The sequence below is a fragment of the Narcine bancroftii genome, chromosome 13 (genome assembly GCF_036971445.1).
Source record: "Narcine bancroftii isolate sNarBan1 chromosome 13, sNarBan1.hap1, whole genome shotgun sequence".
Lineage (NCBI taxonomy): Eukaryota > Metazoa > Chordata > Chondrichthyes > Torpediniformes > Narcinidae > Narcine > Narcine bancroftii.
This window is the reverse complement of record NC_091481.1, coordinates 85,528,442-85,554,588: the sequence shown is the minus strand read 5'-3', so window position 1 is coordinate 85,554,588 and position 26,147 is coordinate 85,528,442. Positions and strand designations below refer to the sequence as shown.

At 51.4% G+C, this 26,147-nt stretch overlaps 2 protein-coding genes across 10 annotated transcripts; one reads left to right on the top strand and one right to left on the bottom strand.

Moving 5' to 3' along the window:
- Positions 1-6,254: 6,254 nt before the first annotated feature.
- LOC138748690 (mRNA decay activator protein ZFP36-like) lies at positions 6,255-8,930 on the bottom strand. Its single transcript, XM_069909297.1, has 2 exons — positions 8,822-8,930; positions 6,255-7,833 (listed from the first exon to the last, which is right to left on the bottom strand). The coding sequence occupies exons 1-2, from the start codon at positions 8,858-8,860 to the stop codon at positions 7,141-7,143; spliced, it is 732 nt and encodes a 243-aa protein (XP_069765398.1). The 5' UTR covers positions 8,861-8,930; the 3' UTR covers positions 6,255-7,140.
- Positions 8,931-9,028: 98 nt separating this feature from the next.
- On the top strand, positions 9,029-21,607 carry LOC138748691 (uncharacterized). Of its 9 annotated transcripts, none has more exons than XM_069909304.1 (5): positions 12,534-14,227; positions 15,125-15,200; positions 15,301-15,394; positions 16,202-16,463; positions 19,358-20,277. In XM_069909304.1, exons 3-5 carry the CDS (start codon positions 15,366-15,368, stop codon positions 19,559-19,561), a joined length of 495 nt encoding a protein of 164 aa, XP_069765405.1. In that variant the 5' UTR covers positions 12,534-14,227; positions 15,125-15,200; positions 15,301-15,365; the 3' UTR covers positions 19,562-20,277. The 9 variants fall into 9 exon arrangements, 7 of the variants coding, with proteins under 7 accessions (XP_069765401.1, XP_069765400.1, XP_069765399.1 ...); XM_069909303.1 differs by having other exon boundaries at positions 12,534-14,401; XM_069909302.1 differs by having other exon boundaries at positions 12,534-14,500.
- The last annotated feature ends 4,540 nt before the right edge of the window (positions 21,608-26,147 follow it).

Here is a 26,147-nt window from a genome sequence, read left to right as displayed (position 1 = left end):
AATCTTCTCTGTCCTCTTTCTATCGTATTGATATCTTTCCTGTAGTTCGGTGACCAAAACTACAAACAGTTCTCCAAATTTGGCCTCACCAATGTCTTATACAACTTTACCATAATCTCCCAACTCCTGTACTCAATACTTGCCAATAATCATCCCATGCCCAAATATTGAAAAATAATTAAGGGTAAGGTGATAGAATGTTGTTTTGCAGGCAAATAGTTTACATTTAGAGTCATAGAGGGTCATTCAAAGTTGAAATAGGCCCTGTGGCCCAACTTTAAATTTAGACTTGCAGCACGGTAACAGATCTTCTGGCCCACGAGCCGGTGCTGCCCCAAATAATCTAGAAACCCCCTACGTTTTTGGAGGGAAGGAGGAAATTGGAGCCCCTGGAGGAAATCCATGTGGAAAACGTACATATAGCGCGGAATTCGAACCCTGGTCAATGGCAGGGTTGCACTAACCACTACACCAATCGGACCACCCCAAGCTTGTTCACTTGCTCGCCAATTGGTACTTTTCGTATTCGTATGATTGTTAGTCGGTTGAATGTTTAGGGTTTATAGCCAAAAAGGATCTGTCCCATTGGGGAGGAGAACCATAAAACCTCGGAGCAGAAATAGGCCATTTGGCCCATTGAGTTTTCCCCACCATTCATTCATGAGCTGAGCTATTGTCCCCCTCTGCCTGGCTTCCTATATCCTTTGATGCCCTGGCTCATCAAAAACCTGTCAATCTCTGCCTTAAATACACCCAATGACTTGGCCTCCACAACTACCTGTGGCAACAAATTCCACAGATTTCCCTCTGGCTAAAGTAATTTCTCCACATCTCTGTTCTAGGAGGACCATCCTTAGTTACGCCCTGTTATCCTAGACTCTCCCTCCATGAGAAACAACCTCTCTACATCTATTGAGAGTGAAACACAAAAGTCTTCAGACATGATGGTTGATGTAAAAACACATTGCTGAAGAAACTCAGTGAACTTCACGTTGCAAAAATACTCAGGCACCTGACGACTTTTTGCTCATACCTTGATGAAAGGCTCAAGCCAAAAATGTTGGTTATCTCTGTAATATGAAGTACATTGTCTGACCTGCTGAGATTGTGTTATTTCTACATCTACATGGCAGCAACATTCAAGGGTTTCAACCTCAGCCCCTGAGAGACCTGGGTGTGAGGAAGGGGTGTCGTTTCTACCCCTCTCCATATTCTTCCCTCTACACACTCAGTCCTGACACAGGGTCTTGATCTGAAAAGTCGACGATTCTGATTCAGAGCACAACCCTGAGATTCTTTTTCCTGCAGTTGTGGAAGAATTACCACTTATACATAAAAACAGATAAAGAAATGTAAACAAACTGACTGTGCAATACAGAGATAGAGGGAAAAAAATCAATAAAGTGCAAGAGTCCTTCAATGATTGAGTTGGTTGTTAATGAAACAGTAAATGCACACAATGCTGGAGAAACTCAGCAGGTCAAACCGTGTCCTTTATGTAGCAAAGGTAAAGATACAGAACCGACGTTTCGAGCTTGAGCCCATCAAGGCATTGAAAAACTGTCAGCAGGTGTCCGAATAAAAGGGTCAAGTGAGAGGTGTGGTTGCAAAGGCAGGAGACGATAGATGGACAAGGGAGCAGCAAGAAAGAGGCGGTGGGGGGGTGGCTGGGTGAATAGAAAGGGGGGGGAAGAGCAGACGGGGATAGGGAGGGAAAAGGAGAGCAGGTTAGCATAAACCAGAAAGGTTGATGTCAATGCCATCTGGCTGGAGAGCACCCAGATGGAAAATCATGTGCTGCCCCTCCAATTTACAGTTGGCCTTGGTGGGATAGTACACAAGGTCATGGACAGACGTGTGAGTTACGGGAGTGGGACACAAACCTGAAATGGTTGGCAACTGGAGAAAAGGTGCTGAGTGCAGCAATCTCCCAAACTGCGCCCAGTCTCTCCGATGTAGAGAAGGCCACAAAGAGAGCACAGATGCAATAAATCAATCCTGCGGATACACAGTGAAGTGTTGCTTCACTTGAAAGGCCTGTTTGGGGCCCCGGACTGTGGTGAAGTAGGAGGTGTGGACGCAAGTGTTGCTTCTCCTGCAGTCACAGGGTGAAGTGCCAGTTAATGAAGTAGACAAAGAACGATGTGGTCAAACAATAATCATGGCTTTTATTAGCAAAACTCATGGTCCAATAATGAAAGACAATAGATGCATATACAGTTATATCCAAGGGGAGTGTCCTTAACAGTAGAGATAATGCACAGCCAATGTTAATACAACAAGGCTCGCCAGAGGGGGGAGACAGGCAGCTTGGCAGAGATTCACCACAGTCTCCCCCCGGCAGAAGAAGGGTTAAAATTAAAAGGACAGCTGCTAGGAAAGACTGAAGCAAGCGATACATGGATACCATGTTTGGCCCTGAAATACTCTAACAGCCAAGATACGCCAGTATCGAGCAAGCAATTGAAACATAATGAGATGTTTATGAATATGTCAGCCTATCAGGTTGTTTATGAATTCTGGTGCTTCGTCTCAAAACAAGTGGCTCCTTTGCAACCTTGGGAACTGGTTCAGGTCCTGGGTCTGTCGTGTGGGAAGGACTGACTTCTGGACCTACTCCAGAATCGCCAGCGTGAGGCAGTGGAGCCTGAGCATGGCCATCTGAAAACTTACTAGGGGTCACAGGCTGGGGGGGATGGGGGGTGTGGGCGAGTCCAACCTCTCAGGCTCTCTCTGAGTAGGGGTGCGAGGAAGGGGCGAACCAGACAAGGCCAGATCTCTTAGGGGTACAGTGTCAGAACTCCTGTCTGGGAATTTAACATGAGGTTGGTATGCAGTAGCTGAACTGGTTGGACGAGGGGGTCTGTTTTACGTGCCCGAGCGTGGCTCTTTAGCAGCTCGGTTCCAGGCTCAGATAAACAGGCTGGCCAGTCCATCAGAGTTTCTGATTTCCTAGGAAAAGCAAACATACGTTCATGAGGTGTTTGATTTGTTGCAGTACACAATAAAGACCGAATAGAATGTAGTGCCTCAGGCAGCACCTCCTGCCACCAGGTTACAGGGGTGTTTTTAGAGCAAGATTAACAGTCTTCCAGACTGTAGCATTATCCCTTTCAACCTGCCCATTGCCCTGCGGGTTGTAGCTCGTGGTACGGCTGGTGGCAATTCCCTTCCGTAGCAGGGCTCGCCGCAGTTCAGCGCTCATGAATGCTGAGCCCCTATCGGTATGAATGTAATTGGGAAAACCAAAAATGCTGAAGATTCTGTCAAGTGATTTAATGACAGACGCTGACGAGACGTCAGGGCAGGGTATCGCAAAGGGAAACCTGGAATATTCATCAATTACAGTAAGGAAATATACATTTTTGTTGTTGGAAGGTAACGGCCCTTTAAAATCTAGGCTAATCCTCTCAAAAGGTCGGGTTGCCTTGATGAGAGTGGCCTCTGGAGCTTTGAAGTATTGCGGTTTGCATTCTGCGCAAACAGGAGTTTTTAGTCAGTTTCCTGACTTCTTCCAGGGAGTAAGGAAGGTTGTTAGCCCTTATGTAGCGGAAGAATCTTGTGACTCCTGAGTGGCACAGTCTGCTATGGATCTCTTTTAGCCCCTCCAGCTGAGCACCAGCAGCAGATGGTGACAATGCGTCGGAGGGATCATTTAACCTGCTCGGTCTGTACTGAATCTCATAATTATAAGTTGAGAGTTCTATTCGCCAGCGGGCCATCTTATCATTCTTGATTTTACTTTTGTGTTTAGTACTGAACTTGTAGGCTACAGATTTCTGATCAGTGACAAGAGTAACTTTTCTGCCGGCTAGAAAGTGTCTCCAGTAGCGAACAGCTTCAATAATAGCCTGGGCTCCTTTTTCAATGGCAGGATGTTTAAGTTCAGGTCCGCGTAACATGCGGGAGAAGAATGCCACAGGTCTGCCCTTTCGATTAAGCGTTCCTGCCAAGGCACAATCTGAGGCATCAGTTTTCACTTGGAATGAGACATCCTTGTCAATGGACGAGAGTGCAGCTTTGGCAATGTCCCTGCAAATTTAAAGTAACTTTACACTTGACCTGTACAGTTTTTGTAAGTTCACTACAAGCTATCGATATCATTCGGTTCGCTGGATATCTCCGCAAATTTAAGGCTCTGGCAACTCTCGTGGATATAGCTGTCAGCACTCCCCGAGTCTATTAGATAATCAAGAGTCTCACCAATCACCTCCCCCTTTATAGTCGACTGTTCCAGTCTGTAACATCCCCCAAGCTTTGGAATCAATTGAGCTATCACAGGGGATCTCACCTCGCCATCACTTATAGCAGAAATGGATGCAGCCCTCAAGCCAGAGTGGCTGATAATTGACCAGTCTGCTCCGAGGGCCAGAGAAATTTTCAACTACATGGCTCGAAACAACGTGGTCGATGAGGCGATATGGTGGGGCCACCTGAACTCTGCCTGATAAAATTGAAGTGCCAGTTCATGAAGTAGACAAAGATGATGTCTGTGTTTGTTGCGTCTGGGGGCAGAGCAGATGAGTGGGAGATGTGGGTGAGGGCTGAGTTGATGGTAGTGGAAGGGAAGCCTTGTTTGTGGAAGGAGGCAGACATTTCAGATGATCTGCACTGGAAAACCTCAGCTTGGAAACAGATGCTATGAGAACTGAAAAATAGAGAGAGGGGGAATCCTTGCAGGGGACAGAGTTTGAGGAAGTGTAGTCGAGGGATTTGTTGGAATGTCAGTGGAAAGCTGGACACCTGAGTTGGAGACAGAGAGATCCAGAAAGGGGAGAATGCCGTTGAGGAGTCTGATGGTGGAGGGGGAGCAGCTGTTCCTGAACCTGCTGGTGCGAGTCTTGTGGCCCCTACACCTCTTTCCTGATGGCAGCAGTGAGAACAGAGCGTGTGCTGGGTGGTGCGGATCCTCGATGTTTGCTGCTGCTCTCCGATGGCAGCGTTCCATGTAGACGATGAGTGGGGAGGGTTTTACCCATGATGTCCTGGGCTGCGTGTTCACCCCCTCCACATAAATGCTTCGTTACTGTGTTGCAATAACTTGGCATCAGCTCAAAAAGTTTGGGCTCACTCCAACAATGCGTCAACCCTCCCCGTCCTCAACCATTCAGGAATGCGCTCAGGGGATCAATGTGTCTGAACACATACTGCAGAAGGCAAATTTGGCCTGTGATTGTGAACATAGCTACGCACAGTTCCCACATCTGCAAAATAATGACCCAGGACTAAACACTGGGCAATAATTTTTTTTAAAAACACAGTGATTTCTTGCTATATTTATCAGGAATGTTTTGTAGTGATGGAGGACATTCTAGAATTCACCGAAATGCTAGAGGAACTCAGCCCATCTTGCAGCGGCCATCGGAGATAGAGATCTTTGTTTCAGGCCTGAGCCTTTCTCCAAGGGATAAGCAAAAAGCAGGAACGCTCAGAATAGAAGCAAGGCATCCAGACCAACAAAAGGTGTGAATTGGACACGGAGAATTGATTTTGTCTCTGTGAAAGGAGACAAGAGGGAAAAGGGAGGGAGACTGAACTGGGGGAAAGGTAACAGGGTTTGGGGAGGGGAGGTTTAATGAAAGTCAGAGATGTCGACATTAATGCCAACCAGTTGGAGGGAACCCAGACAGAGGAGGTGTATCTCCAATTTGCAGCTGAACTCAGTCTGGCAGGTGCACGAAACCACAGGCAGCTATGTCAGCAAGGGAATGGGACGTGGAATTGAAATGGGTGGCCACTGGGTGCGGAAAGTGTCTGGAATTCCATACCACCACAAAGGCTTCAGCAAATCTCCCACGAGATCTTGGAATGGATTCCATAAATTACAGCATGGACCTTGTTGCAGGACATGCTGATCTGTGAGAGTTAGGGTATTTTTGTTAAAAGCCTGAACTGCCTATTTTTAAAGCCAGCTCCAGGTAAAAGTGCAATTGCTGCCAGCTTTCCACCCACTGACCTTTACACACAGGGCTGCATCCATCGGGTAGAGCAAGCCATTGTGGTTCTTCCAGCTACCAGTGTAGCAGGGGCAGAACGACAGTAAAACCCGTGAGATCCAGAATCCAAGCAACCAGCAAAGATACAGACATTTAAAAGCAACTCTCCTCCCCGTCAGTCCACCGATTCTCGCAACCGGCATCTACCAAACACCATATGGGCCAGATACCAGGGATTTAGTGTACGAGCTTCCTCATAGGGGCAGTGGTCTGAGATACTGGTACACATTGCAAAAACAACACAAATATTCTAAAGCAGAATTTTTATTACAATTTTATTTCGTTCATGAAAAAAAAATTGGTTACAAGGCACTGGATAGCATTGGAATTGATACATTCAGAACATGTTTCTTTAAAAAGATCATAAATTATCTAAAAATATAGTGCTATGTCATTAAATATACAAAACATTCCAAAATCTTCAATAAATAATTTAAATATAATCTATATTGTGCATTAGACAGCTTAGAAAAGGTTTGTAAAACACTTGGTACAAGAAATTTAATGCATTATGTTGCTGGTACCCGACTACCGACTGACAGAACCAGGTCAAGGAATCCACCCGGCTCAGACACATCCCACCCACAGTTAACTGCTACATCAAGGCTAGCGGTCCCTCCACCCACATGCCAGCATTCAAGGATTAAAGTGGACAGTCAGGTGATCTCCAGACCCACACCTAGATCACATGCTGGGGGAAGAGGGGGCAGGGATTCCACCCAGGTGTGATACCAGGAAACTCCCCCCCCACCCCCCCCAGGGCAAAAGGGTGAGAGAGACTCAGGCAGGATGTCACATACCCAGCAGTAATATCGAGAACTTCCCCAGTCTCATCACCCCTCCCCCCCCCCCCCGCAGGGCAAAGGTGCCATCCAGAACTTCACTCACAGGGGTGAGTGATGACACCTAGAGATGCCTCCCAAAGACCCACAGAGGCAGGAGACAACACTCAGATCTTCTCACCCAGGGTCAGCACCCAGACCCTCTCCTCCAGAGGTGAGAGATGACACCCAAGGGTGCCACGCAGACTCTCAACTCTAGGGATGAGAGGCATGCCCAATCAGGGACAGCACCCAGACCCTCTTCCCCCAGAGGCGATAGATGACACCCAGCGTTTCCACCCAGACCCCAGCCCTCCTGCCTGTCACTCGGACACTGAGATCCTGCTGAAGATGGGCAGTCGCCGTGCCCGTTCAAACACGGGTGACTCGGAGCCGCTGCTGCCGCCCGAGGAGTCATCGGCGTCAGACAGTGAGCCAGCCGAAGGACTCCTGTCACCCAGGGGCCGGGATCCAGGGGGGCAGTTGGGGCACAGGCCCAGCTTCTGACGCAGCTCCAACTCCAGCCTGGGGCTGAAGGCAGCAAGTAGGGCATCCCAGTCGAGCGGAGGCCGAGCACCAGCAGAGGCCTGGCCCGAGTAACTGGCACTCTGCAGCAAGCGAGGCCGGGCATCAGCAGGGCCGTGGATGAAGTGGCAGCGGCTGCCATATGGGCAATAGCCGGTGGCCTGGTAGGTGCGGCACATCTCGGTCTTGTATTTGGGATGGCGGTGCAAGGGGCGCAGTTCGGCCAATCCATGGGCAAACTGGCACTTGTCACCATAGCGGCAGCGGTTGCTCTCCTGGTAGGGTCGGCACAGCTCAGTCTTGTAGCGGCCCGAGGTAGGGGCAGGCGGAGAATTCCAGGTCCATGGCGTGCCGCCGGCCGAGCTGCCAGAGAGGCTGGGTGGCAGCTGGCTGGTAGAGTGGCGGCGGAAGCCGGCAGGGGGGTGCTGGGTGATGGGGGGCTCAGGGCCCGGCTTCCAGGCAATGAAGTCGCCAGCATCCAGGAGGCTGAGCTGTGGAGAGAGGGACAGGGATTAGTGAGGATGGCTGCGGGCATGGTGTGTACAACCAGCAGCATGTGCTCTCTGGACAGGGAGATCAGGTGCATCCCCCGACCCCGCGGGACCCCCGCTCCCGGGGCTGCGACCCCAACCACCCGCGGGACCCCCGCTCCCGGGGACGCGCCCTCTCCACGGGACCCCGCTCCCGGGGACGCGCCCTCTCCACGGGACCCCGCTCCCGGGGACGCGCCCTCTCCACGGGACCCCGCTCCCGGGGACGCGCCCTCTCCACGGGACCCCGCTCCCGGGGACGCGCCCTCTCCACGGGACCCCGCTCCCGGGGACGCGCCCTCTCCACGGGTCCCCGCTCCCGGGGACGCGCCCTCTCCACGGGTCCCCGCTCCCGGGGACGCGCCCTCTCCACGGGTCCCCGCTCCCGGGGACGCGCCCTCTCCACGGGACCCCGCTCCCGGGGACGCGCCCTCTCCACGGGACCCCGCTCCCGGGGACGCGCCCTCTCCACGGGACCCCGCTCCCGGGGACGCGCCCTCTCCACGGGTCCCCGCTCCCGGGGACGCGCCCTCTCCACGGGACCCCGCTCCCGGGGACGCGCCCTCTCCACGGGACCCCGCTCCCGGGGACGCGCCCTCTCCACGGGACCCCGCTCCCGGGGACGCGCCCTCTCCACGGGACCCCGCTCCCGGGGACGCGCCCTCTCCACGGGACCCCGCTCCCGGGGACGCGCCCTCTCCACGGGACCCCGCTCCCGGGGACGCGCCCTCTCCACGGGACCCCGCTCCCGGGGACGCGCCCTCTCCACGGGACCCCGCTCCCGGGGACGCGCCCTCTCCACGGGACCCCGCTCCCGGGGACGCGCCCTCTCCACGGGTCCCCGCTCCCGCCTTCACCCCCTCCCCCCGTCCAGGGATCGAGGCTGGCGGGCAGACCCCGACCCCGACCCCGACCCCGACCCCGACCCCTGTCCCCCTCGGGCCCCCACCTCCGACAGCCACTCCCGTAGCTCGGTCAGGCCGGACATGGCGCGCAGACACGGCGAGAAGTTCGATCAGTCCCAGTGTCCGGCCGAACTCCCTCTGTCTCCCCGGGCGAACCGCCCCCTTATATAGCAGCGGGGGTGGGGCTGTCGCGTCACTGTGACTCAGCGGGGCGGGGCCATGACGTCAGTGATCCTCACGGGGAGGGGGAGTGGGTGAAAGGGGAGAATCCCCATTGCTTTGCTCACTGGTCTTGGCTGTTCCCCCGGGGCTCCTTCATCATGTCGGTCTCCCCCTCCCCTCCCCTCCTTCACTCTCCCCTCCCCTCCTTCACTCTCTCCCCCTCCCCTCCTTCACTCTCCCCTCCCCTCCTTCACTCTCTCCCCCTCCCCTCCTTCACTCTCCCCTCCCCTCCTTCACTCTCTCCCCTCTCCTCCTTCACTCTCTCCCCTCCCCTCCTTCACTCTCTCCCCTCCCCACCTTCACTCTCTCCCCTCTCCTCCTTCACTCTCCCCTCCCCACCTTCACTCTCTCCCCTCTCCTCCTTCACTCTCCCCTCCCCTCCTTCACTCTCTCCCCCTCTCCTTCACTCTCTCCCCCTCTCCTTCACTCTCTCCCCCTCTCCTTCACTCTCTCCCCTCTCCTCCTTCACTCTCTCCCCTCCCCTCCTTCACTCTCCCCTCCCCTCCTTCACTCTCTCCCCCTCCCCTCCTTCACTCTCCCCTCCCCTCCTTCACTCTCTCCCCCTCCCCTCCTTCACTCTCCCCTCCCCTCCTTCACTCTCTCCCCTCTCCTCCTTCACTCTCTCCCCTCCCCTCCTTCACTCTCTCCCCTCCCCTCCTTCACTCTCTCCCCTCCCCACCTTCACTCTCTCCCCTCTCCTCCTTCACTCTCCCCTCCCCACCTTCACTCTCTCCCCTCTCCTCCTTCACTCTCCCCTCCCCTCCTTCACTCTCTCCCCCTCTCCTTCACTCTCTCCCCCTCTCCTTCACTCTCTCCCCCTCTCCTTCACTCTCTCCCCTCTCCTCCTTCACTCTCTCCCCTCCCCTCCTTCACTCTCTCCCCCTCTCCTTCACTCTCTCCCCTCTCCTCCACTCTCTCCCCTCCCCTCCTTCACTCTCTCCCCCTCCCCTCCTTCACTCTCTCCCCTCTCCTCCTTCACTCACTCCCCTCCCCTCCTTCACTCTCTCCCCCTCCCCTCCTTCACTCTCTCCCCCTCTCCTCCTTCACTCTCTCCCCCTCTCCTCCTTCACTCTCTCCCCCTCTCCTTCACTCTCTCCCCCTCTCCTTCACTCTCTCCCCTCTCCTCCTTCACTCTCTCCCCCTCCCCTCCTTCACTCTCTCCCCCTCCCCTCCTTCACTCTCTCCCCCTCCCCTCCTTCACTCTCTCCCCCTCCCCTCCTTCACTCTCTCCCCTCCCCTCCTTCACTCTCTCCCCTCTCCTCCTTCACTCTCTCCCCTCTCCTCCTTCACTCTCTCCCCCTCCCCTCCTTCACTCTCTCCCCCTCTCCTTCACTCTCTCCCCCTTCCCTCCTTCACTCTCTCCCCCTCTCCTTCACTCTCTCCCCTCCCCTCCTTCACACTCTCCCCTCTCCTCCTTCACTCTCTCCCCTCCCCTCCTTCACTCTCTCCCCCTCTCCTTCACTCTCTCCCCCTCCCCTCCTTCACTCTCTCCCCTCCCCTCCTTCACTCTCTCCCCTCCCCTCCTTCACTCTCTCCCCTCTCCTCCTTCACTCTCTCCCCTCCCCTCCTTCACTCTCTCCCCCTCTCCTTCACTCTCTCCCCCTCTCCTTCACTCTCTCCCCCTCTCCTTCACTCTCTCCCCTCTCCTCCTTCACTCTCTCCCCTCCCCTCCTTCACTCTCTCCCCCTCTCCTTCACTCTCTCCCCTCTCCTCCACTCTCTCCCCTCCCCTCCTTCACTCTCTCCCCCTCCCCTCCTTCACTCTCTCCCCTCTCCTCCTTCACTCACTCCCCTCCCCTCCTTCACTCTCTCCCCCTCCCCTCCTTCACTCTCTCCCCCTCTCCTCCTTCACTCTCTCCCCCTCTCCTCCTTCACTCTCTCCCCCTCTCCTTCACTCTCTCCCCCTCCCCTCCTTCACTCTCTCCCCCTCTCCTTCACTCTCTCCCCTCTCCTCCTTCACTCTCTCCCCCTCCCCTCCTTCACTCTCTCCCCCTCCCCTCCTTCACTCTCTCCCCCTCCCCTCCTTCACTCTCTCCCCCTCCCCTCCTTCACTCTCTCCCCTCCCCTCCTTCACTCTCTCCCCTCTCCTCCTTCACTCTCTCCCCTCTCCTCCTTCACTCTCTCCCCCTCCCCTCCTTCACTCTCTCCCCCTCTCCTTCACTCTCTCCCCCTCCCCTCCTTCACTCTCTCCCCCTCTCCTTCACTCTCTCCCCCTCCCCTCCTTCACACTCTCCCCTCTCCTCCTTCACTCTCTCCCCTCCCCTCCTTCACTCTCTCCCCCTCTCCTTCACTCTCTCCCCCTCCCCTCCTTCACTCTCTCCCCTCCCCTCCTTCACTCTCTCCCCTCTCCTCCTTCACTCTCTCCCCTCCCCTCCTTCACTCTCTCCCCCTCTCCTTCACTCTCTCCCCCTCTCCTTCACTCTCTCCCCTCTCCTCCTTCACTCTCTCCCCTCCCCTCCTTCACTCTCTCCCCCTCTCCTTCACTCTCTCCCCTCTCCTCCTTCACTCTCTCCCCTCCCCTCCTTCACTCTCTCCCCCTCCCCTCCTTCACTCTCTCCCCTCTCCTCCTCCACTCTCTCCCCTCCCCTCCTTCACTCTCTCCCCCTCCCCTCCTTCACTCTCTCCCCCTCTCCTCCTTCACTCTCTCCCCCTCTCCTCCTTCACTCTCTCCCCCTCTCCTTCACTCTCTCCCCCTCCCCTCCTTCACTCTCTCCCCCTCTCCTTCACTCTCTCCCCTCTCCTCCTTCACTCTCTCCCCCTCCCCTCCTTCACTCTCTCCCCCTCCCCTCCTTCACTCTCTCCCCCTCCCCTCCTTCACTCTCTCCCCTCCCCTCCTTCACTCTCTCCCCTCCCCTCCTTCACTCTCTCCCCTCCCCTCCTTCACTCTCTCCCCCTCCCCTCCTTCACTCTCTCCCCCTCTCCTTCACTCTCTCCCCTCCCCTCCTTCACTCTCTCCCCTCCCCTCCTTCACTCTCTCCCCTCCCCTCCTTCACTCTCTCCCCTCCCCTCCTTCACTCTCTCCCCCTCCCCTCCTTCACTCTCTCCCCCTCCCCTCCTTCACTCTCTCCCCCTCCCCTCCTTCACTCTCTCCCCTCTCCTCCTTCACTCTCTCCCCTCTCCTCCTTCACTCTCTCCCCTCTCCTCCTTCACTCTCTCCCCTCCCCTCCTTCACTCTCTCCCCCTCTCCTTCACTCTCTCCCCTCCCCTCCTTCACTCTCTCCCCCTCTCCTTCACTCTCTCCCCTCCCCTCCTTCACTCTCTCCCCTCCCCTCCTTCACTCTCTCCCCTCCCCTCCTTCACTCTCTCCCCTCCCCTCCTTCACTCTCTCCCCTCCCCTCCTTCACTCTCTCCCCCTCCCCTCCTTCACTCTCTCCCCCTCTCCTCCTTCACTCTCTCCCCTCCCCTCCTTCACTCTCTCCCCCTCCCCTCCTTCACTCTCTCCCCCTCTCCTCCTTCACTCTCTCCCCCTCCCCTCCTTCACTCTCTCCCCCTCTCCTCCTTCACTCTCTCCCCCTCCCCTCCTTCACTCTCTCCCCCTCTCCTCCTTCACTCTCTCCCCTCTCCTCCTTCACTCTCTCTCCCCTCTCCTCCTTCACTCTCTCCCCCTCCCCTCCTTCATTCTCTCCACTCTCTCTGGATCTTCTCCCCCTCTTCATCTCCCCATTTCTCTCTCTATCCTCCGTCTCTCCCCCCTGATCTCTGTCTCTCTTTCTCCTCTCCCCCTCAGCTTGTCCCCTCCTCTCCCCCCCCCCCCCACTCTTCTCCATTCTCTCTCTCCCCCTCTCACCCCCTCTTTCCCTCTCTGGATCTTCCCCTCCTTTTCTCCTCTCTTCCTCCCCTCTTCGCCTCCCCATTTCTCTTCCTCTCTCTACCCTGTCTCTCCCGTCTCTCTCTCCTCTTTCCCCTCTCTCCCTCAGCTTCTCCCCCTCCCTCCTTTCCCCTTTTTCTCTCTCTCCCCCTCCCTCCGCCCCCTCTTTCCCTGTCTGGATCTTCCCCTCTTTCTCCCCTCTTCGTCTCCCCATTTCTCTTCCTCTCTCTACCCTGTCTCTCCCCACCCCGCGTCTCTCTCTCCTCTTTCCCCTCTCTCACTCAGCTTCTCTCCCTCCCTCCTTTCCCCTTTTTCTCTCTCTCCCCCTCCCTCCGCCCCCTCTTTCCCTGTCTGGATCTTCCCCTCTTTCTCCCCTCTTCGTCTCCCCATTTCTCTTCCTCTCTCTACCCTGTCTCTCCCCACCCCGCGTCTCTCTCTCCTCTTTCCCCTCTCTCACTCAGCTTCTCTCCCTCCCTCCTTTCCCCTTTTTCTCTCTCTCCCCCTCCCTCCGCCCCCTCTTTCCCTGTCTGGATCTTCCCCTCTTCGTCTCCCCATTTCTCTCCCTCTCTCTACCCTGTCTCTCACCCCCCAGCGTCTCTCCCTCTCTCTTAATGGCCCCATCTCTTTCTCTCAAAACCCTTCTTCTCCCCCACCCCCCGTGAATGTGTCCCCTTTTCCGTAAACCCATTTGTCTCGGCTTTCCGTGGGGGAGAGCTTCTCCCTCACCACCCACTCACTCTGCCAGGGCGCCCCATCTCCGGGACACCTCCCCAAACCCCTTCACGTGGAAAGGTTAACGACAAGGCGCTGTGCACATGGCAGGGTCTGGCCACGCTGCAGGAGTTCCGCGGACCCCCGCGGCCGGAACGTGTGCGCCGTTCCCGGCCAAGGACACGGCAGGGCTTGTGTGATCTTGGAATTCCCTGGGGCCGCAACACGCCCATAACAGACATGGCTCCAACTATATTTAGTTCCTTTTCACTATCCCGGGCACCTGCATTTGCTGGGATCCTGCAGGAGGGACCCAAACTCAAAGAGTTGGGATCTGCAGGGGTGCAATCGCTTTACAAATCACCCTTCCCAATGCAAGGGTCTCAGTGAGAGAGAAAAACAGCCCACACTCTGGCCATGAGTCACCGGATAACAATCTTGCCTCAAGTTCAAGGTGTACTTCAGTGGTTGGGCTCCCAGCCCAGAACATGGCTGGGACGTGGCCAATGTTTACTGTGGCATCAATTTTACCCCCACCAAAAATATGGGTCATTTCTTTATGCCCTTGGCACAGACTCAAACTTCTCTCTCTGCAGGTCATGAAAACACTATGCTGGAGAAACCCTGTGACTCGTGGTTTGCCTAGGAAATCGGTGCTGGGACATCTCTATTAATGATTTGGATGACCATGTGGTAAATTGGATCATCAGGTTTGTGGATGACAGAAGGATGGAGGTGTCGTGGACAGCGAGGAAGGTTTCCAAAGTTTGCAGAGGGATCTGGACCGGTTGGAAAAATGGGCTGAAAAATGCCAGATGGAATTTAATGCAGATAAGTGTGAGATGCTGCATTTTGGAAGGGCAAACCAAGAAAGGACGTACACGGTAAATGGTCCGGCACTGAGGAGTGTGGGAGAACAGAGGGATCTGGGAATACAGAGACAGAATTCCCCGAAAATGGCATCACAGTTTCATACCATTGTTGTGAGTGTATTGGTTATTGTGTGTAGTGTCTGGTGTTAAGTGTTCAATGTTGGGGGGAGGATAAAATGAACTTAAACTCTGTGAGTTGACTGGAATTAACAAATATGAAATGTATAAATGATATTGTCGATAATGATTTTAATGATTTTGACAATTGATGGAGTTTGAGTGGAAAAAACTATGAATAAAATATTCAAATAAAGTAAGAATGGGAGTAAGGTAAAGAGAGGGAAATAATCAGATGATCTAAAACTGGAAATTCAACGTTCACACTGCAATACACAAAAGTGCTTGAGAAACTCAGCAGGTCATGCAGCGTCCCTTGGAAGTAAAGGGGGACCAGTGTTTCGAGCTTGAGTCCTTCATGTGTGTGAGTGTGCGTGTGCGTGTTCACCGTGGTCTGGAGGAACACTGTTTCCTCTGGTTGGAAGTGCACAGTAAGATGATAATAAACTTGAACTTTGACTGCGTGGGAATGGTGTTGAAACAGTTGGCTACTGGGAGTTCAAGTTTAGACAGGTCTTTGGCAAGGCGGTCGCCCGATACGCGTTTGGTCTCACTAATGTCATGTCGGCACAAACTTAGACCCAGAGTCAAACGGCAGGTGCTCTTCACCCTTCTCAGGTATGTCAACTCCCAGATGTCCTACTTCTCGACTCACCAACCAAGGAAAACGTTAATCCTTCAGCTATCACGCCAAGTAAGAGTTTTGCTTCATTGAGATTTCTTATCAATCTTCAAAGCTCTGGAGAGCATAAAACTCTTCTCATTCAAAAAAACCCTTTGTTCATTGTACACAGGGTTCAGCTGAGAAGGGAAGGAGAAGAGAAGTGTCGTTTTCCACACATTCTCGACCACCGTGTGCATGGCGCCTTTCGCAATGTGGTTCCAGAGGTAGTTAAAAGCTGTTTGGGCTTCAGCCGAGAGGGGAAAATTAGTGGCTTTTAAGAGAGGGCGAACCTTATCAGCATATTGAGGGATCCACTGGGCGTAATATGAGAAAACCCCGAGGCATCTCCTCAAAGCCTTTGTGGTCCTGGGAATGGGGAGCTCACACGGGGAGGGGGGGGGTTATCCTATCAGGATCGGGGCCAAGGATGTCATTCTCCATCATGTAGCCAAGAATAGCCAGATGTTTAGTCCTGAACACGCACTTATTAGAGTTATCAATGAGAATCAGGGCTTTCATTGTGTGGTGAAAACTCTGGAGATTGGCATCATGGTCTTCCAAAGTGCGGCCACAGATGGTGATGCTATCGAGGTAGGGGAAGGTAGCCTTCAAACCATACTTATCGACCATTCTGTCCATCTGCCTGTGGAAGTTAGAAACCCCATTAGTGATACCGAAAAGGACCCTCTGGAATTGATAGAGACGACCGTTAGCCTTGAATGCCATATACTGACGGTCCTTGAAACAGATTGGCAGCTGGTAATAAGCAGCTTTTAAGGTGACACAGGAAGTCCGGACCCAATGACACAATTCGTCAAGTACATAGAGGTGAATCTTACAAAATTCCCACCTCAGATGTATTATACAATATTGTTGAATACGCGTAGAGTGCAGATGAGACATAAAGAATATGCGATATTTGGAAGGATACATCTTCAGGTTGTACTTCTGCACAGTCCGTGAGTCTATGAAGCTTTCGGTAGAGCCTGTGTCGATTAGACATTTAATGAAATGTCCATTTACCTTCACAGTCACAGTGGAGTTGCTGAGCTGGTGAGGTTTGTCCTGGTTCAGAACCATCGAGGCCAGGACCCCAGAGACTCCATACTCCTCACTCGAGTGGCCTCCACTATCCGGGATTGTGTGGGTAAGATGGTGTCAACCTCGTGGCATGGCAAGATGGTCCCCCTCCTTCCTCCTCTGACGATGAAGGTGCCAAGTTTGAATTTGAGTCGCAGCAAGATGGCCACCGAGCCTCTTCGCATCGTTTCCTCACTGCCACTCCCACCATCGGTGTGTAGTACAGCAAGTGGGTTTGGGTGAATTCGGGGCAGATGGCTTGGGGCTGGAATCAGATCTGGGAGCATGGACTTCCCTGGGCTTCCCCTTGCGTGACAAACCCTCGCCCAATGCCCTTTCTTGCCATAGCTGGAACACACTGAGTCTTTAGCTGGGCAATGAGATCAGGGATGCTGGCTCCTGCCGCAGGAAAAGCGCTCCCTGGCATGGGAAGTGGTAGCCGTTAGGGCTGGGGTAGTGGGAACAGCCAGTCTTTGGAAGGGGTCACCTGGGTGAGCGAGCTCGCTGGCTTCGAGGTCATCATTCTCGAGCTTGGCTTGATCCAATGATTTGGCCAGTTAAACATGGCTAGCCAGGTCATGCATCTCGAGCGGACCACCACGACGAGAGTGTCCCGGATGTTCTTCTTCATGAACACGGCCCGTAACTGCTTCATACCTGCATTTCTTGGCCAGCGTCCACAGATCCAGCAGGTAGTCGTCGATGGTCTCTCCTGGCCACTGGCGACGTAGGGCGAGTCAGTGCCTTGCTAGGACATTGTTTTGTGCCTTCAGTGCCTTGATGGCAGTATCGTATGTAGAGCAGTCCCTGATGACTGCATACCCTTGAAACGAGTGAGGACCACCTGAGTTGATCGGTGTGGAAGATGTCTCTGGTCTCGTTCAGGTAGACCTGGAAGGAGTCTAGCCAGTACGTGAGCTTCTCAGCCTCGTCGGGGGGGTAGAGGGTCTATCAGCAATATACCAGGCTTGAGTAGCACTTTCATCATTTAGGGATTGAGCTAATACAATTGTACCGTGAATAAAAGCTCTCACAACTGGAGGGAGAACAAACGTTTTTATTAGTTTATAATTATGGGTAGGGTCTCACAGTGATCTTCGGAAGGGTTCTGGGTTTAGGCGGGAAATCAGGGTTATATGTGAGCAGATGGGAGTGGAGCCAGCCGCCAGCACCACACACCACCAGTGAATCCCAGTTCACTGCAACCTTAGAAGAAGGGAAAGGCAAAAGACTGGAAATTATCGGCCGTGCAGCCTAGCTTCAGTGGTTGGGAAGATGCTAGAATTCTTTGAGGAGGTAACAGGAAGGGCAGATAAAGAAAGTCAGTGGATGTGGTTTACCTGGATTTTCAGATTTGACAAGGTGCCAGACGAGGCTGCTAAGAGTGGGATGGCTGGAGTAGTGGTTCGCGCAATACTGTTACAGGGCCAGTGATCAGGACCCAGGTTTGAATCCTGCACTGTCTATAAGGAGTTTGTGCATTCTCCCCGTGCCTGCGTGGGTTTCCCCAGGGGCTCCGGTTCCCTCCCACCCTTCAAAATGTACCGGGAAGTCTAGGTCATTTGGGAGTAAATTGGGTGGCATGGACTTATGGCCTGAAAGGGTCCATTACCGAGCTGTATATCTATATTTAAACATTAAATTTAAATTTAATAAAATTTAAACAAGTTCCATTAATATTTAAAGACATATAGTTCAGCGTAGCCCTTTTATATTTTGTTTATCTTCTCTTTCCGTTTTTCCATCATTACCTTTCCTCCTTTTCCATTTCTGTTTTCTTATTTTCAACTCTTTATAAGACAACATTCCTACAACATCCAACATTTTCCTTATTCTCCTATTTCTATCTTATTTATCCCCAATCTCCCCTTCACCTCCTGAGTTGTCCTTTATAAAATTTAAACAAGTTGATGGAAAGATACTGGCTAGATAGAAGAGTGGTTGACTGGCAGGAAGTAGAGAGTGGGGATAAAAGGGGCCTTCTCTGCCAGTGACCAGTGGTGTTCTGCAGGGCTCAGTGCTGGGGACACTTCTCCTCATGTCATTGATTTGGATGATGAATTAAATAGGTTTGGGACCAGGTTTGCAGATGATACAAAGATCAGAGGAGGGACAAGGAGTGTAGAGGAAGCACCAGGGGCGTGGCCAGATCCTAACATTAGGGGAGCGAGCGCATAAAAAAGGCACCGCAATGGTGCATTGGAGTGGGCGAGGGGGAGTGGTGGCACACCCGGAGGAGGGGGGAGGACGTTGATGATGTCGGAGCGGCGAGGGGGTGGCAATGTTGGACTGGGGGGTAGTGATGGTGTCGGACCGGGTGGGGGCGTTGGTGTTGTTCTGGGAGGTGGTGATGGCGTTGGACCGGGTGGGAGGGTGGCAGTGTTGGACTGGGGGGCAGTGATAGTATTGAAGCCGGGGGTGGGGGTGTGGGTGGATGACGGTGTTGTGACAGCTGGTGGGGGGAGGGATGGCGGCAACGTCAGACCTGGGGATCGAGGGGGAAGGTGCCACTTGCACCCACTCCCCCCCCCAGCTATGCCACTGGGAAGGACTGGGACGGGACAGGAGAGTGGGCAAGGAAATGGCAGATGGACAACAGTGTAGGAAAGTGCACGATCGTACACTTTGGTGGAAGTAATAAAGGTGTTAGATGTGGGTACGGGAGAGGGCGTGGAATTGAAGAGGTTGGCCACTCGAACCATCACGTTCAGTGCAGAGCTGAAGGACATGGCTCCTCTGCTGAACCATTCTCATCACGGCAGTGACCAAACTTCAAATGACTTCACTTCTGGCACATCACAAGGTCACAACAGCCTGCTCTAAAACCACACCCTTCTGTTCCACTTCCTCACGATTTTTTTTGCTGTTGTTTTCACAATTGTTTTCCCAAGTTCATTAGATCTGTCAGGTGGTCAAAAGGCACTCTCCGCCATTACCGTCCCCAGCTCTTCTACCTGATCACATACTTACCTTTTCCAAGATCCTTTGTCTTATCCACATCTGATGTTTATTAAAACTCCTAATGATATTTCTGTGGCTTGTGTTCATGTTTGTAATAAACTTCACCTGACAGTTCCGCTCACCTTCATCTGTGTCCTCCTCCCCAGGCTCTGACTCATCGGCAAGTGGAAAATCTGCATCCTGGTTCAGCTAAGAACCCAAGGCGAATTGCAGGGAGATTTGTGTTACACTCTGGAAGGCTTCAAGACCGCGTCGGAGGTTTGGATCTGGAGCTCGGGTGGCCGATGGATCGAAGAGGAGTCTGTGCAGCCGCGGGAGAGCTGGAGGCGAATCCACGGACGTCCCAGTGACTCTCTTTTGCATCTCTTTCTCTCTCTCACACTACAAGGATCACCAGGGGACACTAATGGTGACTTTTAGTCTTCCTTATGGCAGAGAAGGCAATTTTGTGTAATATTACATGACACATAACAATAAAGGAATTTGGAATCTTCAATACTCATAATAGAACACTACAGCTCAGAAACAGACCCTTTGGCCCTTCTAGTCTGTGCCAAAATATTTTTCTGTCTAGTCTCACTGACCTGCACCCAGTCCATAGACCTCCATAATCCCTCCCATCCCTGTACCTGTCCAAATGTTAAAATTGAGCCCGCATTTCACCACTTCAGCTGGCATCTCGTTCCATGCTCCCACCACTCTCTGTGTGAAGAAGTTCCCTCTAAACCTTAACCCATGTCCTCTGGTTTGTATCTCACCCAAACTTAGTTTGATTGAAACTTTCAGTGGAGAAATATATTTGGCCGAAAGAATTCCTGGGTTGAGGGGAAAGAGGATAGAAGTGGAATAGAACAGATTTCTGATTTATTGTCAGAGTACATACAAGGCATCACATACAACCCTTGAGATTCTTTTTCCCTGCAGACGAGGCAGAATTACCACTTATTGGCAGTGCAAAAAAAAACATACACAACGTACACATGTAAACAAATAAAGGAATGTAAATGTACACAAACTGACTGTGCAACACACAGAGAAAAAAACATTAATATCAAGAGTCCTTAAATGAGTCCCTGACTGAGTTTGTTGTTGACGAGGCTGATGGTGGAGGGGGAGCAGCTGTTCCTGGACCTAGAGGGTGCGAGTCTTATGGCACCTACACCTCTTTCCCGATGGCAGCAGTGAAAGCAGAGGGTGTGCTGGGTGTTTGATGATTGCTGCTGCTCTCCGACGGCAGCATTCCCCATAGATATTCTTGATGGTGGGAAGGGTTTTGCCTGTGATGTCCTGGGCTGTGTCCGCTACCTTTGGCAGGTCTCTGGACTCAGGGAGCCTTGTCCCTCAGCGTTCCTTCTTTTTTTTTTATCCTTCATGGACCCCTCACTCCTCCACTCTTTACAATTCACTTCTCCTTTTCATACCTCAAGAGCACTTGTGGAGTCAGCCGCCAGCTGAACTTTCACATCGGCTCGCCTGCTCATCCTTCCATGTCAGTTTCCCTCTGCTCACCCGTCATCAGTCTGGTTCTTGTTGACATTTAAAGTTCAATGCCCTCTCCAGCTTTATTTTCCCCGTTTCATTTTCACCATCCAGGAAGATCTGGATTGTGGCTTCCCGTGGGAATTTGGCTCACTTCCTTAAAGGAAGATCCACTACACATCAACAACTGGAGTGGAGAGAGTGGAGAGAACCAAGTTCCTTGGAGTTCACTTTTAACGAGTGACCTATCGTGGACCCTCAAGATCTCCTCACTTGCCAGGAAGGTGCAACAGTGACTGCACTTCCTGAGAAGACTGAAGGGAGCAAGACCACCGGCCACCAACATGTCAACCTTCTACAGGAGCTCTATCGAGAGCATCCTGGCTGGCTGTATCACAGTGTGGGTACGGTTGCTGCAGAGAAATGGATTGGAGGTCAATCCACAGGACCCTAAGAGGGGCAGAGAGGATCCCTGGGGTCTCCCTCTCCCCATTGACATGATCTACCAGGATCATTGTTTGAAGAGGGCATCCAAAATCATTGAGGACCCCTTCCACCCTGCACACAGCATCTTTCAGCTGCTCCTGTCAGGGAAGAGATCCAGGAGGATCAGAGCCAGCACCACCGAGCTGAGGATCAGCTTCTTCCCACGGGCAGCGAGAACGACCAAAGGAATGGCTCACACTCACTCTCTAAGACTCTCATATTCATATAATAATATTCATAAAATAATATTTAATTTTTTACTTGTATAGATGAAATGTCTGTCCTGCATATTATTTGTCTGTACGTGTGTTTTATCTGAGTCTGCATCTGCGTGTTTTGCACCGAGGACCGGAGAACACTGTTTCATCGGGTTGTTACTTGTACAATCAGATAACAATAAACTTGACTTGACTTAACATGTCTTGACTTGACATACCCAGAGAAGTTCATGCAGTTTGTATTTCAAGTCAAGTCAACTTTATTTATTATTCATACCGTGCTTGCACGGTAAAGACGAGATAGGATCACAGAGTATATTTACATAAATATAAGTTAGGAAAGCAGTTAACACATTAAAATATTAAGGTATTGAAACATGAAACATACACTGAAAGTTCAGGGCGCACTATGCACATCTGTACTGAGAGTTCAGGACCCTGATGGCTTGGGGGAAATAGCTGTTTCCCTCTCTGGATGGAAAGGCCCGAGTGCTTCAGTACCTCCTGCCAATGGCAGAAGGGAGAATAGTTTACCTGTGGGATGTGTGGAGTCTTTCACCATGTTGATTGTTTTCCACCTGCATCAAGTGTAGGTGATGTCCTTCATGTTAGGAACAGGTTCTCCAATGGTATTTTCCACTGACTTCACTCTCCTCTGCAGGGTCTGGTGGTTCGAGGTGGTGCAGCTTCCAAGGTGGGAGATGGACTTTCCTTAGCCTTCTCAGGAAGTAGAGGTGTTGCTGGGCTTTCTTGGCCACGGAGCTGGTGTTAAGGGTCAAGGTGAGGTTCTCCGCCAGGTCCACTCCAAGGAACTTGATACTCTTGACGACCTCAACGGTTGAGCTATCAATAGTCAGGGGAGCGTGATATCCCCGGGCCCTCCAGAAGTCAGCATCTCTTTTTTTTTAAGTTTCTTACCAATTTACATTCATTTTTGCTGTCTTTATGAGGTGGGTAAATTTCGGGGAGCATTTAGAAAATAGTGATCATAACATTAACAAGTTTAAGTTAGCAGTTGAAATGGATAATAAGCAGTTAAAAGTAAAGACAATTAATCAGAAGAAGGTCAATTTCAATGAAATGAAGTTAAATTGGATTCTAAATCAGGGGTGGCCAAGCCTTCCACGTACGATAAACTTCAGATGATTGAGAGCCACATGAAAAGATATTACAGACACGTTTTCACTCTTTCATGTACATTTTGTGACAAAAATGTTATATAAATATTAAGAAATAGGGACAGTATGATTGGTGTAGTGGTTAGTGCAATGTCTTTACTGCACCAGCAATCAGCACCGGGGTTCGAGTCCTGTACTGTCTGTAAGGAGTTTGTACGTTCTTCCCGTGTCTGCGTGGGTTTTCCCTAGCGTCTCCAGTTTCCTCCCATCATTCAAAATGTACTGGGGGTGTAGGTTAATGGGGTGTAAAATGGGTGGCATGAACTCATGGGCTGAAATGGCCTGTTACTGTGCTGTATGTCTAAATTTAAAATTTATTCACGTATGCAATTTTTAAACTGCCAATTTGTATTAGCTTCATAATCAAAAAGAACACATACCACATATACTCATTCAATAGTTGAATTTTGTGGACCAATTTTTAGGGTAAAGTTTAGGGGGTCAACTATTACACGTTTACTACTTTTGGCCGCGGTAAGTACCTGCTTCATTTAGGGTGTCGGGAGCTCGGATGTGTGGGCGGCTGGGACTGCAAAGTAAGTCCACAGTCGGGGCGTGGGGAGCTCGGATGGGCAGGTGAGACAAATAATACATATGCAGGAAAAGAATACAAATAAATAAATATATATTGTTTTGTACAAATGAGAGTCTCAGACGGTTGGTGTGAGAAGTTCCTTTGGTCGTTATGTAGACAGGAAAAGTCCAGCAAGGGTCATCGTGGTTTCCTTGCCGGGAGAAACAGGATTATTTATTTAAGTTCATTGATTTTCTAAGTTCATTACAGCATGGTAACAGGCCCTTCTGGCCCACAAGCCTAAGCTGCCCATGTATCCCAATTAACCTACGACCTTGGTACATTTTGAACGGTGGGAGGAATCCAGAGCACCTGGAGGAGACCCACGTAGACATGGTGAGAATGCATTCTAAATGTGGTATTACATGACAACAATGGAACTTTTACCCGAACTCGTTACCGACAGCGGTGGATTCGATCCTGCAGTGCTGACATTGTGCCAGTTGCTATGCCAACCCTTGCCACCCCAATTTATAATGGGGATGAGGAATTAAGTAGATGTTTTGTGTCTGTCCACATGGAAGAAACCACAAAACACCTCGCAGATATTTTAAAGATGTCGTACAAAATGAGGAAGTGGCAGAAATGAGTATTAGTGAGAAATTATACCGAAAAATGTGAAATGTGAATAAGGATTAAATCCCAGGTCCCAACAAGGGTTACATCCGAGAGCCTGGGTGGAAACGGTGATGGAGATCGTGTCTTTATTAGTTTACATGTGTTCACTATGCACGACCAATTAGTGGTAATTCTGCCGCATCCACAGGATAAAGGAATCTCAGGGTTGGATGTGATGTCTTGTATGTTCTCGGACCATAAATCTGAAATCTGGATGAAGTGTGTGTAAACTTCTAAAGTTCTATGGATTCTGGGAGAGTTCCTTCAATTTAGAGGGAAATAATTGTTAATCCACTATTTAGACAGAACGGAGAGATTTAAGGCCAGCACAGTTTGCGCTTTTACAGTATTGTGATCCAAGTTCGAATCTCGTGCTGTCTGTAAGGAGTTTGTATGTTCTCCCCATGTCTGCGTGGGTTTCCTCCGGGTGCTCCGGATTCCTCCCACCCTTCGAGATGTATCAGGGGTTGTAGGTTTTTAAAATTAAAAATAATTGAGACATCCAGCATGGTTACAGGCCCTTTCGGCCCACGAGTCCGTGGTGCCCAACTGCAACCCCCGGGTACGTTTTGAAGAGCGGGAGGAAACCGGGCCACCTGGGGAAAAAACCTGCACGTACACTGGGTGAACATACAAGCCCCCTACTGACAGCGTGGGAATCGAACCCTGCTCCTGATCGCTGATGCTGTAACAACGTTGCACGTAACCGCTACACTAACACGCCGCTCTGGAATTGTTAATTGGGTGTAATTGGGCGACATGGTCCTGTGGGCTGGAAGGGCCTGTAATCGTGCTGCATGTCTAAATTTAGTTAAAATTTTAAAATGTTCTAATATATATATTTTTTTAAATGTAATGGCAAAGTCACTTAAAATGATTATTACTTCAGAAACCCTGACCTCTTCCTATCAAAGAGAATCTGGACCATCCCTCCAATTTCACTGTGTTCTGTTCTGGTCTCCGTGCTTTTGTTAAGCTGTGACTGTCCTCAAAGTGTATGCGATAAGGTCGATGACAGAGCACTGTTCCCTATGGCCAGCGAGATGGGAACGTGAGACATGCTCTTCTCTATGCAGCCATTAGTTACAAGCTGAAGCTTGTAAGTGGCTGTCGAATTATTAACTCAAGTAAAAGGGAAACTGGATGTACTAAAATGAAACAAACTGCAGGTCTGTAGGGAGGGAATGGACAACTCTGGGAGAACAAGCACTGCCTTGGTGTGATGAATAGCTCCTTTTGTGCTTTAATCAGTCTGACCGTGTTCCCACATGCACCAGTGGTTCTCAGCCTTGTTTTTCCACTCACATACCACCCTACTAACCACAGAGCACAGGAGGGGGATAGATCAGCTCGATGAGTGGTGTCACACGAACAGCCTTGCACTCAGTGTTAGCAAAACCAAGGAGATGATTGTGGACTTCAGGAGGGAGTCAGGAGAACATGATCCAGTCCTCATCGGGGGCTCAGTAATGGAGAGGATCGAGATCTTCAAATTCCTGTGTGTCAATATCTCCGAGGAGCTGTCCTAGAGCCTCCATGTCGATGAAATCACGAAGAAGGCTCATCAGCGGCGACATTTTGTGAGGTGTTTGAGGAGAGTCGGTACAACACCGAAAACTCGCAAAAATCTCTACGGGTGTCCCGCCAGAGCATTCTGGCTGTTGCATCACTGTCTGGTACGGAGGTGTCAATGCTCAGGACAAGAAAAGGCTCCAGAGGGTCATTAACTCGGCCTGCAACATCACAGGCACCAGACTTCACCCCATCGAGGACGTCTACAAGAGGCAGTGCCTTAAGAAAGCAGCCTCTATCCCCAAGGACCCCCCAACACCCGGGCCTGCTACCATTGGGAAGGAGGTACAGGTGTCTGAAGATGAACACCCAGCGGCACAAGGACAGCTTCTTCCCCTCCACCGTCAGATTCCTGAATGATCAATGAACCACAGACACTGCCTCACTTGGACTTCTCATGTATTTTTATTTATTTTGTAAGGTGTTTTCACTGAGAAGCAGCCGCAAAACCACACATTTCGTGACTTGTTCCTGATAATAAATTCTGATTCTGATTCTATGGCATCCTATGCCAGAGATGCTCCTTTGTTAGTAAGGTGGTATGTGAGTGGAAAGAAAAGATTGAGAATCACTGACATACACCATATGTGTCTGTACCTTTAACAGGGAGCAGAATTATTCTGTTCAGTTCAGAAAGAAGATGTTCCTAAACAGTGGAATATTACATAATCCTGGTTCTTCACCACGGTAACCACACGTCGACTGTCTGCCTAGGGCAGTACATTTGACGCTGGGAGACAGATGTTATCGTGTACAGGCAGCTGTGCTACGTGCAGGCATGTTCAGCTTTAATGTCAGCTCCAGAGCCAGA

Coding starts and splice junctions, on each gene's coding strand:
- LOC138748691 (XM_069909300.1), top strand. CDS start 14,247: ATGGAGGTGTCGTGGACAGCGAGGAAGGTTTCCAAAGTTTGCAGAGGG. Junction 14,402..16,201: donor ACCAAGAAAGGACGTACACG/GTAAATGGTCCG, acceptor TTACCTTCACAG/TCACAGTGGAGTTGCTGAGC. Junction 16,464..19,357: donor CACTGCCACTCCCACCATCG/GTGTGTAGTACA, acceptor CCTCCTCCCCAG/GCTCTGACTCATCGGCAAGT.
- LOC138748690 (XM_069909297.1), bottom strand. CDS start 8,860: ATGTCCGGCCTGACCGAGCTACGGGAGTGGCTGTCGGAG. Junction 7,834..8,821: donor TACGGGAGTGGCTGTCGGAG/GTGGGGGCCCGA, acceptor CTCTCTCCACAG/CTCAGCCTCCTGGATGCTGG.